General features: G+C 42.2%; 1 protein-coding gene across 1 annotated transcript; it reads left to right on the plus strand.

Moving 5' to 3' along the window:
- The first annotated feature begins 2,676 nt into the window (after positions 1-2,676).
- On the plus strand, positions 2,677-15,331 carry atcaya (ATCAY kinesin light chain interacting caytaxin a). Its single transcript, XM_056277477.1, has 11 exons — positions 2,677-2,753; positions 7,128-7,186; positions 7,839-8,072; positions 11,399-11,572; positions 11,933-12,035; positions 12,305-12,436; positions 13,371-13,457; positions 14,373-14,471; positions 14,817-14,852; positions 15,093-15,167; positions 15,298-15,331. Exons 1-11 carry the CDS (start codon positions 2,677-2,679, stop codon positions 15,329-15,331), a joined length of 1,110 nt encoding a protein of 369 aa, XP_056133452.1.
- Positions 15,332-15,750: the final 419 nt, after the last annotated feature.

Genomic DNA, 15,750 nt, shown 5'->3' on the forward strand with positions numbered 1-15,750 from the left:
ACAACAGCAGGATTATCTATTGGAGTAAAGACACATGGGGACTTTCTCGATTTTTCTACAGGACACTTGAGGGATAAAAAATCTGCAACCACCAGGAGTGAAATCACATGACCTGCTTGAAATTATTTATTTAATGGAATGGAAGTATTTGAACACGGGAGAAATACATAGAAGAAAGAATGAGGAGAGAGAAAAAATATAGATTCCAAGGGCATTTGAAGCCACAAGAAGTGTGAGAGAGAAGGGATACGGAGGGTGGGGGGTGAGAGAGCTCATGATGCCAGAGCAGATGTATTCTAATTGAAGGAATTTTGTGTCTTGGTAGGGTGGAAGTCTAATCCAAGAGGCAGCCTGTCGGCTCGCCCTTCACGGCCAATCTTTCACTCTTTCCTTCCCCAAACAAAGGTGGTGAGAGGCGAAGGAGAGGAGGAGGGGGAGGCAGCACAGAGGTGCTCCCTGTCTTGAGACACCTGCTGCTGGCTAGCGGCTGACATTGAAGACACTGTATGAGTCTGTCTGTGTGTGTGCATGGGAAAGAGAGAGAGACACACACGGAGGGACGGGGAGAGAGCGTGGGAGATTTGACTTGACCCATGCATTGCTTCTGGTGTGGAGGAATACAGTTTTCAACCCTCAAGTCTTTGCTTCCGTGACCGAGGAGGGCGGACAAACAGGCACAGGCAAACGAGAGATTTTCAAGGGATCCCCTCACTACTCATGTGAGTATGGTCACTGACTAGGCACCCTTGTACTTCTATTCTGCCCATTACACATGGCAGACACATTCTACTGGCCTTGAGCTCGCAAGTCTGTCGGGCACCTTGCAGCATCCTTTCTCTGTCATGTCTTCTATGTATGGTAGGATGGCAAGGACTGGTTGTGGGCCATTTTGTACCGTGATGGTAATCTGCTCGTGAGTCAAACCACATGAGATCGATACTCGAAACCATCATTTGCTTCCCAACAGAATTATACCATATAGCATTTTTTAAACTTTAAGTATCATATTTTCATTGTGTCAAAAATACTAAATTCATCTTTATTGATAAATTGTTAATTATAACATAAGCTGTTTTTTTTCCAATCCTCACTTGGTTTGCCGGGTACCACACACTCTCTCACACACATATGTGTGTGTGTAAATGGGTGAAGTTGATGCAACAGTGGGTCATTTGGATAAATCATGCAATGTCAGATTTTGCTAGACTGGTTAGCCTTGTCTCAAATAAGGTCTGTTCATATTTGCAGGCTTATGTGTAATGGAAGACCTGCTGCTGACGTTATTTTGTTACTCTGATGCATGATTTTTGTATTATCCTGGTTTATACTCCAGCATATCAGCATCCCTGCCCAAAACCACTCCTATAATTTGCAAATATTTCATAGAGATGCATGAAATATACACAGTCCCATGCAGTGCAAAAACATCCTCATCTCACTGCACAGAGAGGTTCTGATCAAACGGGATCTGTCTGCAGAACTGTTTCAGTTTAGATTCCCATGTTTTGATAGCTGTATTTCTGGTCACTATCTGTTTATAGCCATTAATCCCCAGAGATGCTGATTGTCTCCTTAGTCACAATAACACACAAGCACTTACCGTGGACACCCTCCCGCAGAACGTCGGTTTCTATCTAAATATAACCTGCAGCCCAGACCTGGGAATCCTCTGCCGCTGAATGAAACCCGGTCGAGCTTTGCTGATTCTTACACATGAGTGGAAAGCTACAAAGGGAATTCAGCTCCTCTTAAATAATCTCGGTGCTATTCACATACGGTGAACCACAGGGGCACCGGGCAAAACGTACCTGTGCTGCTGTGTTACGGGCATACGTCTGTTTCTCCAGGCTGGGTTCTGATGGATTCAGTGCAAGGATGGGGAGTGTTGCCTTGTGCTGCCATTTTCTGCACATCCCAGGGACGCTGTCAGTGAATTACAGCCAGCTGTTCTGTCATCTTGTAAAAATTACTTCCTTCCTAAAATTGGAACAAAGAATAAGGAATTCTCATATTGTGTTTTTTTTACAGTGTAGTTTAGCCACCGGGCACAAAAAATATGATGTCTCTCACTACACTGCTAATATGAAACTGTATTATGACATATCCCCCCTGCCACCTGTAATCACTGAATTGATCACTCCGGGCATCAAACCAGGCAGTAGCGGTGTGAACAGTAATGGTGACATAGAGAATAAGTCTGATTACTGATCAAAGAGTCGGTGGCCAATTTAACGCAGCAGGATGAAAGCAAAAGGGGGATTAGGTTTGAAATCTCCTCCCTCGCCGGCCTGTTTAATTCCACCCAGCAAAGCAAGAGTGGTTGACTCTGAGGGAGGCTGAGGCCAGGGGAAAGGGACCTGCCTGGGGTCCATCACATGACTCTCACATGGGGCACTATGGGGAGGGGGATAAGAGCCATGTGACCTACACTCAGACCCCAAACTGTGATGCATGAAGGTGAGTTAATTGAGAGAGAGAAAAAAGCTTGCATAACATTGAATTTCCCATATAGGTTTATTCGCATGTTCCCGCCTCTTTCGTGTCATTATGGAGGAGCCGTGCAACTGACTGTCTGTTTAGCGCATACTTGGACTGGTTGGACAATGTAAATGGACATCATTGATAAATACAGCTTTTCGTTGTGCCCCTCCAGGCCCCTGCGCTTCCCTCCCTGGGATGGGCACCAGAGAGGCGACTCTACGAATGGACAACATGGAAGTGAAAGATGAGTGGCAGGACGAAGACTTTCCCAGGTGGGATTTTCTTATTTGCGTCTGTTCATCATCTTTGTTTGTTTGGGGTTTTTCCCCCCCACTACTTTATCCAAGGTGAAATTCTTCCTCTGCATTCAACTCATCCTAGCTGTGTAGCTAGGAGCAGCGGGCAGCCGCTGTGCAGCGCCCGGGGACCAACTCCAGTTTGTCTTGCCATGCCTCGGTCAGGGGGCACAGACGGTAGTAATAACCCTAACATGCATGTCTTTCTGATGGTGTTCATCTGTTCATCATCCATCCATCTCTGTCCTTGTTCCTGTCTGCAGATCAAATAGCACGGTCATATATCAACATAGTCTGTTGATGTGTTCCTCATCTTCATAACGCTTTTCTTTAACTATTTTGTGGGAGCAAGAGGTATGTGTGCTTGTGGAATCTCTTCTGGCTGTGTGTGTGTATTCAGTGCAAGTGGGCATAAAAAAGATTTTGTTCTAAGAGTGTTTTTTTATTCTTTTTCATTAATTATACATTTGATTTATGCATTGCTTCCACAACACGATTTCTAGGTTTTGCTGAGTAGATCTTAAAGAACCAGTATTTTATTTTCATTTTTGGCTTCAACTTTATTATATGCTAATTCAACATTATGTTGTAATGCAGCAACACAGCTACAGTTATCCTAGTAGTTATTAGCAATAATAATAATAATAATAATGGATTACATCTATGTGCTTTATCTAGACATCCAAAGTGCTTATGAATATGAATGAATGAATGAATGAATGCCTTTATTTGTCATTGCACAGCTGTACAATGAAATTAATTACAACTCCCCAGTGGTACAAAATAATATATATATATATATATATATATATATATATATATATATATATATATATCAACACGGATACTGGAAAAAAGATTTTAATGCATAGTAGTACAAGCCTGTTTCGTGCGTCTCGCACTCATCAGCTGCTAATGAGTGCGCACGAAACAGGCCTGTATTACTATGCATTAAAATCTTTTTTTCCTGTATCTGTGTTGATATTCTGCTCCTCATTAGTTGAGCACTCAACACCATTGACGGTTTCGGGAAATTTCGGGAAAAAACGCAATATATATGTGTATATATATATATATATATATATATATATATATATATATATATATACACACACACACACACACACACACACACACACCCAAACAGTCAAAATACAAATGCAAATTAAGTGCAACTCCCCAGTGGTTCAAAATTTGTAAAAAAAAATAATATATATATATATATATATAAATAGTCAAAATACAAATACAAATGGACACATTTGCAGCACAATCAACATATAATGCATGTATAAGTGTACAAATAAGTGTAATATCGATTACACTAGATAAATAGTCTGTGTATCGCGCTAACCTGAGTGAGTGAATGAATGGGTGAATGAATGAATGAATGAATGAATGAATGAACGAACGAATTAATTAATTAATAACAAATGCATGGTTATGAATACATAATCTGGGCACAGTGGCCCAGTGGTTAGCACTGTTGTCTCACAGCAAGAAAGTCCTGGATTCGAACCCCAGGCCGACCCAGGTCCTCTCTGTGTGGAGTTTGCATTTTTCTCCCTGTGTCTGTGTGGGTTTCCTCCGGGTGCTCCGGTTTCCTCCCACCATCAAAAAGACATGCATGTTAGGGTTAATACTCCTGTCTGTGCCCCTGGACAAGGCAATGGACAAAAAGAACTGGAGTTGGTCCCCGGGCGCTGCACCACAGCTGCCCACCGCTCCTAGTGTGTGTATAGAGGATGGGCTAAATGCAGGGAATGAATTTCATTGTATGTATGTATATGTACAGTTACAATAAAGTGTCTTCCAACATGGTTATTTTTCCTTGCCGTGCCAGTCCATGCCTCTCTTTCCATGTGAGAGAGTTGATGCTGAAGCGGTACAGTCACTGCCTGTTTCTACCGCTGCTTTCCCAGAGTCCCTTTTGCAAACCCCATTATAATACTCATTACTCACTTCAGCAAAATGAGCAGATCTTTTCTCAGTATGAAAGCCTAGACAGGTAAAGTTGGGCTTTTACTAGTGTATCTAAATTGATAACGTGCTATTGCAATGTTATTTATTTATATATTTATTGCATTGGTTACTTATTAAATGGAGCATGTGGCGGTAAGCTTAATTGTTATGTGGCAATGACAGGTTGCAGAACAATATACAGCAAGGGTAAATGAAAATGACTGTTGAACATGGTGGCATGGTAATCTTCTCAATATGGACATATTATCTGGTGGCCCCTCATCATTCATCAAGATGAAACAATTCAATCCTCATTCAGCACAATAAGCAAGCAAATGAGGCAGCGGGTCTAAGGTTTTCCAATATGAGAGCGATAGAGAGAAAGAGAGAGCAATAAAGAGAGCAATAGAGAGAGAGAGAGAGAGAGAGAGAGAGAGAGAGAGAGAGAGAGAGAGAGAGAGAGAGAGAGAGAGAGAGAGAGAGAGAGAAGGAGGGGGAGAGACAGAGAAGTAATTCTTAACAAGAATTGAGGGCTATTCTGGAAAAGATGCAGAAAGAGTGGAAGATGATTTATGGGTGAGACATAAAAAGACCGCCAGGCTCAAATAAAACAAGAGAGGAGTAGCAGTGAGACCCCTCCCTCCCTCCCTCGGATGGGGAGGCAGGAAGCCAAGGAGCAGGTGCAGCTCTCTCCATAAATGGTCTCCAGCCACGTCATGTGACGCAACAGCAGCCAACAGTCAACAACACAGAATCGCCAGGAAAATGGAGGCAGCTCAGGCTTAGGGGAGGTGGAGGAGGAGGAGAAGCCAGCATCATAGGGACTATTAGCTTCTGAGTGATGTTCTGCCTTATTCCTGACTGAGAGGAAATGGTAATGAACAAGGGCACTGGTTATAAGAAACGTGTGAAGTGCATTCGCTCAGCTGAATCCTCTCTGACAGAGCCAGCCCTCTCCTCTTTCCATAAGGTAAGCACCACCAGCCATCCTCTGATGAGATTTAGATATTGGCGATGTCGGTCGCTGCCACTGGAGGAGATGACGTAGCCATTTAGATGACAGATAAAAGAAATGATCACAGAAATCCCTTTTTTATTGTATGACTGTGGCTGTATTGGACAGGGAAAGTGGCTTCATTCCCAACAAAAGAAACCTCGCAATGGTAATTACTGTATGGGTCTTGGGGGAATAGGGCTAAATTGTTCATCGATGCTGCAGGATGCATGCTGGTATCGTTGCCACAGGCTGTTGCCAGTGTCATTGGTGACTCAGGAGGGGCTGACTGATCTCACAATGTACGTCTGCAGATTCAGAGAGAGAGCAAGAGAGAGAGAGAGGAGGGGGATAAATGGGTTGCAGTGTATGGAGATATGTATAAAGAGGCTCATTGCTGAATAACACTGCACCATGGCAGTCGGTCTGTTGGTCTGTCTGTCTTTTTTGCAGATGTTACTATTTACAATCACATCCCTGTTTTCTGTTAGTGTCATAGTGCTTCTGGATGTTTCTGATACACAGGAAAACCAAACTTACACATGTAAAAGCACTTCAGCCAAAATGTGAATGCCTGCACGCACGCATGCACACACACTCAAAGAACCAACACACATGCATGCGTTTGCACATACGCACACATACACACATGCACACAGTACAGCCTAGTTAATTTTAATGTTAATATCCTTTCTTGTACTTCTGTCAGTGGTACATAACAGTGCAAGGGGAAGCAAAGCAGCCTTGCTGCCTGCCTCTGTGCTGTAACACACAGCAAGAGTGAAGACTACTTGTCTCTATCCCCGCACTCGCTCTCCTTCACTCTCTCCCCAATTCTACATGATCCCCTTTCCTCCTCTGTCTCTACTCTCTCCTCCTTTCCCTCTCTGCTTCTTTGCCTTTCAGCCCTATAATCCTCATTACTCCTGAGAGAGAAGTTAATCACCATCTTTGCTCTCCTCTGCTTGCTCCTGTTTGTGATGAGCCAGATCAGTGACAGCACCCATGCCCCTACTGATGGGGGGGGGGGGGGCATGGGCATGGATCCATTGAACACCAGCCTAATGACAATTAGGCAATTTAACGTGAGGCCAGATAGTTCAAATGTATGACCGGAGAATACTGCCTTGGAAAAAGAGCAGTCTCAGGCCGAGTCAATCTACTAATTATGAGTGTAATGTTGGGGACCCCTCAAGCTGGTGTAGAGTACAGTCTTACCATTGTAATGCTGAACCTGAAGACCTCCCCATCATCTAGTGATTGACTAGGTTTGAAGTGGCAAATGGGCCATGAAGAGTTACTCTAGTGGACACAGTTTCTGACACGTTATCACAAAGATTGCTCACAAACAGTGGGCTTTACACTCAAGTTAACCAGCATTATTCTCCCTGCAGACCACTACCAGAGTACGGAGACATGGAATCCTCCTGTGGTCTCACCGACGACAGAGCCTGTACGTACAACCAGAGAACTGGACTATTATATTTACTGATGCATTACAACTCTTTTTGCTTATTCCTGGAGATGAGATGAGATGAGATGAGATGAGATGAGATGAGATGAGATGAGATGCAATAAAGGTGAGATGCGATAAAGGTGAGATGAAGATGAGATTGAGATGAGATGAGATACTTTAAACTTTTATTCCTCCCCAAGGGGATATTAAAGTTGTCAAAGCAGCCATGAGAGAGTCAGCATTTACAGAAATGGAAAAAATAAAGGTGGTATAGTGAAGAATAAAATGTTCTCCCAGAAGAAAGTACCATATACACAAGATAATATGAACAAAAAGTATGTAATATAAGTGCAAAATGTATGGGCAACATGTGCAAAATGTGCAGTATAATAAGAGCAAAGTGACAAAATATGCAATATATGATGGAAAAAGTGTAAATCTGCATGTGCAGAATGCATAGACAACATGGACAAAAAGTGCAGAATATACAGTGTATGACAGTAGGTTATATGACAGTACAGTGACTACATAGTAAAAGTAGCTATCGGTTATTAGTTGTGTGACATCTATCCCTTCTGCTGTTCTGTAAAATACCAATAAAAGCCATGCGGTGTGATGTCCTCCATCTGCCTCTCTTGTCCTGCCCTAGTAACCCCTGACACCCTGAAGGAGGATGGAGGTGGTTCATCTGCCCACAATAAGCGGCGTACGCTGATTGCCCCAGAGATGAACCTTTCGTTGGACCAAAGCGAGGGCTCTTTACTGTCAGACGACTTCTTGGATACACCAGACGACCTGGACATTAATGTGGATGACATCGATACGCCAGATGAGACCGACTCACTGGAGTTCGTCACCAATGGCAATGACCTGGAGTGGGAGGGTAAGGAGTCAGAAACACATGGACATATTACATTACATTACATTACAGTCATTTAGCTGACGCTTTTATCCAAAGTGACTTACAATAAGTGCATTTAACGAAGGAAATCAGGAGAACTGCAAGTCATCAGAGGTCATAAGTGCATCTTCTCTCTAAACAAGCATCTAAGAGCAAAACCAGTGCTAAAGTAAAAGCGCAAGAAAGATGTTTTTTATTTATGAGTGAATACAATAAGTGCTAAAAGCAAGTGACAGGGTAGCAGTTCTTGAAGAGGTGAGTTTTCAACCTGCGCTGAAAGATGGGCAGCGACTCCGCTGTCCTGACATCAGTGGGGAGGTCATTCCACCACTGTGGGGCCAGGACAAAAAAGAGCTGGGACCGGGTCGATCGGCAGCAAGGGCCTCTGAGTGACGGGGCAACCAGGCGTCCCGAGGCAGCAGAGCGAAGTTGTCGGGCGGGGGTGTAGGGCTTGACCATGGCCTGGAGATAGGAAGGGGCTGTTCCTTTCACTGCCCTGTAGGCTAGCACCAGAGTCTTAAACTGGATGCGAGTAGCCACACAACTACCCTTCTCATGTGTGGGAGAACTTACGGCATAGACACAAATGCTAAGTGTCTATGTGTGCCCAGATGTCATGAGCCATGTGTGAACTATACTATACTATCTCTTTTTGCATTGGGGTGTTTGTCTCAGAGAGAACTTACAATGAGTAAGTGGTAATAAAACATCCATGACGCAAGCTTGTGTGTACTTGTTGTATATGTGCAGATCTGTGCCTTAGAGACAAATATCTAAATGAGCATCACCTATGATTCAACATGGCCGAATGCAGTTGAGTGTAACAATTTCCCTGTTATGTCAAATGCAAAGACCGTGCAGCATTAAAACCGCCTATAACACACACACTAAACGAAACAACAAGATTAGATTTACAAGAATAAATAAATTATTTGCATATGAATAGTTTGCTAATGCACCACCACATTTTGTTGGTGATTGTAGGAATAGCACAGCTGATCTTTATAGTGAATGGATGATGGATCAACCCCATTAAAGCTGATATCCACAACGTTTCTCTTATTTTCTTTATTAATAAATCATAAATAGATCATTTCATCCAACCAGACCACAGAGACAGGATACATAATACTAACCGGCGTCATTGCCATGGTTGGACACAAGGGCGTCGAATTTGGTCCCTGCCAATATTTAGTAACTACTGAATAGTCCCTGGCAATAATTTTGATTAAATAAATTCAAATATAACCGCTGTTGTCCGTCGGCGTCTAGTCAATGTATTTGGTACACAAACGTTTAACAGCTCTTGCGCTCTCCTACAAGCCCCGCCCTCTAACCCAATATCGCTAACTTGATTGGCTTTGCCGTTTCTTGCTAACGTGTGATAGGCTGTAGCTAACATCTAGTTGTAAGACGCGCCAAGCTCCGTCAACTACTAGATAAGTGAGAAAGACGCCGTCCTTACTAACAGTTCATATGTTCCGCCATACGTTTGTTTATTTAGTAGGCTAACATGTGCATCTTTAACAATAAGCGGTCACAGATTCGGCGTTCGTTATACCTGGGTAGCTAGACGTATTTTGATATCAGACTTTTAGAGGTTGCATTAACGTGTGTGTGTGTGTGTGTTTGTGTGTGTGTGTGTGTGTGTGTGTGTGTTTGGCAGTTCGGCTAATTTGGTGATATGCTTAGCTCAGGATGGCAGGCAAAAAAAAAGGTAGACATTAGGAGCTACTTTACAACAAGTCAGTGTGAGTCACAGAATATTTTCTCAGTTGCTAACGTGTGGCGTCAAAAAGAATGGTAATAATGATACTCAACTCAGCTATCAATGGTTTTCCTCACTGTTTATATGGCATGCAACAATGTGTTATTTTGTCAGGTGACAGAAGCAACCTGACCGTTGACCGTGTAGTAGCTCAGACAGGAGGAGAGGCAGGTGGAGATGCAGGGTCACAGGTGAGGTCAAATAATGACTGGCTGATAGGTTAGTAGTGAGATTCAGTATTGTGACAAATGTTGGGCTGATGATGTACTGTATAACAATGGTTCATCAATGTGTGTTTGAAATGAGAGCTTTGAATAGGCACATGTTGTCTCACTCGTCATATGGCATGCATGCATTAATGTGTTATTTTATCAGGTGACAGAAGCAATCCTGCCAGGTATTTGTTCAGGTATTTGAATCTGTTCAGGCAGAGGAGGGGAGGCAGGGTCGCGGGTGAGGCCTAGGCTTGTAACAACGTGATTATAAGAAAGATTATAAGATATTAGAATATGAAATTGCGGTCAGAAGTCTCTCGTGAATGCAAAAAGCCTCAGCTTCCAGGGGAGCCCCTGCGGACCGCTTACATGCCCCCACCAATGTTGGTTGAAGACACTCTTCGGTCTCCATGTAATGCTAATGACATTTTCTGGCCAGGTAGATCAAACATTGATGCAGTGGCAAACACATGCGTGTTGGAAACAACTCCAGCCGGAAAAAGGTTTGAAACATGATGCCGATATGGCCTTACTTTTGTTGGACACACAATCGATATTACTGCAGAACAGTTATATGATATATTTTGATGACATTTGTAATCCATTAGACTGTCTGAATTAGCTTTGGTTCAAGGATGCAACTTTTACATGGGTGGGAACCATTTTCTGCTGAGCTGTTGGCACATGAGCAACAGTGGCTGCTTGTCAGGTCTGTTTGTCGCTTGTGTCCTCGTTTAACTATGATGGAACATTGTTCTACTGTAATATTGATTGTCCAACAGAATCGCCACATCATTGTCACATTTCAAATGAATGAGATAGACTTATTAATAAAGAAAAGTTGTGGATTTCAGCTTTCAACTCAAGTTTTGCTTGTGCAACTTAACTTATTGCTACCGAAAACAATTTAGATTACACAAAGCAAATTCGTTGCAAAAAGTTTGGTAATTAATATTTTAGAGACCCCAAAAATTTCTCGAATCACGTTTTCGGGGGAGCTCCTGTCTTTCCACAAGGAGACGATCTCCCCTGGGCTCCTCACACCCTAGCCATCACCCCTTATGCAGATCTTAGCCCTAACCTGTAACCCTTTGAAATAATCCATCTCTTATCACAGTTTGGAAAGCTGGTATCCCAAGCATGAATTCCTCTGGCTCACAAACCAACACACGCGCAGAGGAGCACACACACACTAACACACATACTTACACCTTAGCTCGGATGCTTTGGCAATTTCTATATTCTCAGAAAGCAACAAAGTGCAATGTGCAAAAAGTGTATTTTCACACAGAATTAAAACTACAACAAACTGTGTGTCTGTCCAGACGACACGCCGGTAGCCTCAGCCAAAGCGGGGCCCAGCAATGGCTCAGGAGAGGTGGAGGAGGATGGGACGGGTGGTAATGGACGTCTCTGGAGGACAGTGATCATTGGTGAACAGGAGCACCGTATCGACATGCAGGTCATCCGACCCTACCTCCGGGTCATCACGCATGGAGGTAGGTGTCAGTCCACTCAGAAACAGATAAATCAAAAGAGACAGGAACCCTCCTAGGCGTAGTACATATTTATTGATTGTAAATGCTACGCAAAGAAAGAACCTACTTTAAATCTATAATGCAGGTGCATTATTAGGATTCTAATCGGACATTTCCCCGGTATTGTTATCATGATTTTACCGTGCTATCGTCATTTTTAAAATCACTAGGATAAGTAGAGAGCTCAGAAGACCAACAACGGTGAAAAAGGAACATGCCTCTAGGTTATCAAGCAGTGTGTTACAAACAGATTAGCTTCACTTGACCTGAGACATGAGCTTTTTATCCATCTCTAACATCAACATGTCTCTCTCATGGCAGGATACTATGGCGAGGGCCTAAATGCCATCATCGTTTTCTCCGCTTGTTACCTGCCTGACAGCAGCTGCCCAGACTACCACTACATCATGGAGAACCTCTTCCTGTGAGTATGCTGAGAGCTGGCTCCTTACCTTCTGTCTGATGGACGGTGGGCTAGTCCCAGGTTTGGTCATAGATTATCCAACACTTGTCATCAACGGATAAATAACCAACAGGGTTTTTCAAGATAAGGTGACCTTTAATATGCTTTTTCCATCCTCTCAATTCTTTTGCAGCTGTCTTTTCGATGACTTTATGTATGCAGGTGCGCAGATATGGAACTGCAAACTTTGAGGTCAAAATGACAAAGTCTTGACTTTCCATCTCCTGCAGGTATGTGGTGAGCAGCCTGGAGATGCTAGTGGCCGAGGACTATCTGATCATCTACATGAACGGAGCCACACCTCGCAGTAAGATGCCTGGGATCAGCTGGCTCAAGAAGTGCTACCAGATGATTGACAGAAGGTGGGGGTGAACCCATGTATATGGACCCAACTGTACAGCAGTGATTTGGGTCAAGTTCAATGGTCACACATGTTCTCCTCATGTCTGCGTGGGTTTCCTCCAGGTGCTCCGGTTTCCTCCCACAGTCCAAAGACATGTATAGGTCAGGTGAATTGACATTACTAAATTGTCCCTAGGTATGAATGTGTGTGTGTGTGTGGGGGCCCTGTGTGATGGGCTGGCGGCCTGTCTAGGGTGTCTCCCCGGCTGCTGTCCAATACAGATAAGGAGCAAAATAATCCAGTGAGTCAGGTAAATTCTTTATGAGACAGTACAAGCTTGTTTCATGCCATAAGCAGTAGCATGAAACAGGCTTGTACTGTCTCATAAAGAATTTACTTGACTCACTAGATTTTATATATATATATATATATACTATATATATACGTATATCAAGACAAAACTAAAATACTTCAACAGTGTTTGTCTTAAAACACTTGAACAGACCACTAAATCTGTTTCCTTATAAGTGCAACAATGAATTATAACATCCTAGCTACTTATACCTTCTGAATACCAGCCAGTGTGGTTAATGTGATGGTTGATACAGCCTGCATTAAATACGTGCATGACAGTAATATTAATTGAGTTCCTGATAAATGAAAAGTGAGGGGAAATGGACTTTGTCAGCAGCTGTCAGTGGATAGGAGAGCGAAGATGAGTCACTGATTACATTTGCTGCTGTTTTCTCTATTAAAGGAAAGGCTCCGTTTGAACCATGGTATGTGGATCAAAAAAAAGCAATACCACATTTTTCAATGTCTTTCACTAAGGACACTTAAACATGTGCTTATGACCATATATTAACATTATCACTTTAATGACTTGCACTTTTCTGGCACCACCCAAACCCTGTGTTGATTGAATGTCCTCTTTGTGCATGTCGTGATTGCAGGTTGAGGAAGAACCTGAAGTCCCTGATCATCGCCCATCCTACTTGGTTTATACGCACCGTACTGGCCATTTCCAGACCCTTTATCAGGTCTCACACACACACACACACACACACACACACACACACACACAAAACAGGGCCGGATTAACAAACCATAGAGCCCCAGGGCAAGCATGTTCAGCAGGTGCCCCCACCTCCCACAAGTCACGCCAGCCCACCTGCCCGCCATACCGCCAAGTGCAAACCTTACCTTAGAAAAACAAGTTTAATTCAGTGCACTTTCAATGTACCTCCTTTAAACTAAACATAAATAGTGTACTTTTATTTTACTTTTGTCGCACTTGGAAAAGGTTAACCTGAGAATAGAGTACTTAAATATTACTTGTAATTTGTAACTTTTTGAATACTTTATACTTTTGCAAAAGGTAGTAACAATAGCAAAGGCTGATAGTTGTACTTTAAAATGACTTAATAAATAAATATTTGTGTACTTTATGTACTTATAAGTAGATATTTAGTTCCCCCAAGCTTAGTAAACATTTTATTCTTAGGTATGCTTCAAAAATATACTTAAAGTATACAATTTTAGTTAAGGGTTAGCATGGCTCAAATCTCAAAAACACTTCCTTTTCATCCTTTGGACATTCGGATACAAAAAGTGGTTATCGGGACTTAACCACAGGGAATAAACACTTTCGTTTAAAAGAAAACACCATTTCCATTGCAAAACATGTGACAGCACAAAATTAAATTTAAAAAAAGTTATCTAAATGCGAAAGAAACACTTTTATAACCTGGATCCTGAGAGCAGCAAGGTAGTAAGAAATGAGATAACTGTGACCAGAGGACTCTAATAATTCAGGTTTATTACTTCTTTTCCAAGACAGGTATAGAGCATTTTGTCATACAGTTTTTCAGATGTATGTACCAGTAGAAACAGCATTCGTCTGACCTCAAATGCGTTGACACTGTTGGTTGTTATTGGCCTGTTTGTCTCTGCAGTGTGAAGTTCATGAATAAGATCCAGTACGTCCACAGTTTGGATGAGCTTGCAGAGATTGTCCCCATGGAGCACGTACAGGTGCCTGAGTGTGTGGTGCAGTAAGTATCTACTACAGGTGCATCAGAACTACTTAGAACCGACTGATTCCAGCAATCTCTCAACTCTCCCGGAAACATTTAATCCTCGGGAACTAGGAATTAACGTCAATTTGTGGTAGAAAAATTAGTCTTGCCGCAAGACAAACAAAATAGAGGATTGTCATGTGAGTTTTTCATTCAAATATGATAGTGGATCAAATTTGAATAGCAGACATTTTGAAATAGTAATTTGATGACGTTGAATATTTCAAAGCATGATCTGCATTCTTTTTCTTTAACAAGCCATGCATAACAGGATACTGTTTCTTGGATGAGGATATATATAACGGTGTTATTCATTTTCAGATTTGATGAGGAGAGGATTAAAGCCCAGAAAGCGAGGTAATATACGTCAGTCATTTCGCATCTTCTTTCATAGCATTATCCCCTCATACATGCTACTCACACAAGGAAAAATTAACCATAGCACAATAACTCCATGTGTATACACTGCCATTATTAGACTGTGTTGGGCTCCTACACCAAATGGACATCTGCCCAGCTGTCTGCAATGAGTGCATTTTAATTCACCCCAAGGGCTATACTTCTAACGTGTGTGTGTGTGCGTGTGTGTGTGTGTAGAATGGAACAGGAACAGAGACAGCAGGAGCAGCAGCAGCAGCAGTCAAATCCACGGGAGCCAAATAAGACAGAGAGGTACTAATTGCGCCGGCCTCCATGTCTTCTGGCACATGTGATATATTAAGTTATAACAAATAGAGACCTGAGGCAAATACATGAGTCAATATTTTTAAAGGCTCTCAACACAATCTTTTCTTCTTTCTAGGCCAAAGTCAATGTTTGCAGATCAAGGATTGTAAAAAAAAAGGTAAGGTAACGTGTCCATATTGTTGTTGTACTTCCTATAACAGCCACAAGGTGGCTCCTGGGACGGCGTTTCATATTCTGTTCCGTTGCGGTGGAGCGTTAAAGTCACTGACTCAAATTCAACCGGTAACGTGTGTTCTAATATATGCTCAAATTTCAGTGAAACTTTCCAAGTTTGATATTTAATCTACCCTTTCTAGTTTAAAGACTATGAGTTTTAGTCCAATTGGGTTCAATATTTTACACTACCAATCAAAAGTCCCTTAATTTATTGACTAATCGCCTTGTTTTGTGCACCAGTTTGTTTAACTTTCAAAGTAACAAGGAATTATAAGTATGCTGCAGTGTAATAAATAGATGAATTGAAAGGTTAACATAAATATTTTGGGTTTTTTTTTTAAACTGGATGTAT

Source organism: Lampris incognitus, chromosome 3, assembly GCF_029633865.1.
Source record: "Lampris incognitus isolate fLamInc1 chromosome 3, fLamInc1.hap2, whole genome shotgun sequence".
NCBI classification, from domain to species: Eukaryota; Metazoa; Chordata; class Actinopteri; order Lampriformes; family Lampridae; genus Lampris; species Lampris incognitus.

Coding starts and splice junctions, on each gene's coding strand:
- atcaya (XM_056277477.1), top strand. CDS start 2,677: ATGGGCACCAGAGAGGCGACTCTACGAATGGACAACATGGAAGTGAAA. Junction 14,472..14,816: donor GTGCCTGAGTGTGTGGTGCA/GTAAGTATCTAC, acceptor ATTCATTTTCAG/ATTTGATGAGGAGAGGATTA. Junction 14,853..15,092: donor ATTAAAGCCCAGAAAGCGAG/GTAATATACGTC, acceptor GTGTGTGTGTAG/AATGGAACAGGAACAGAGAC.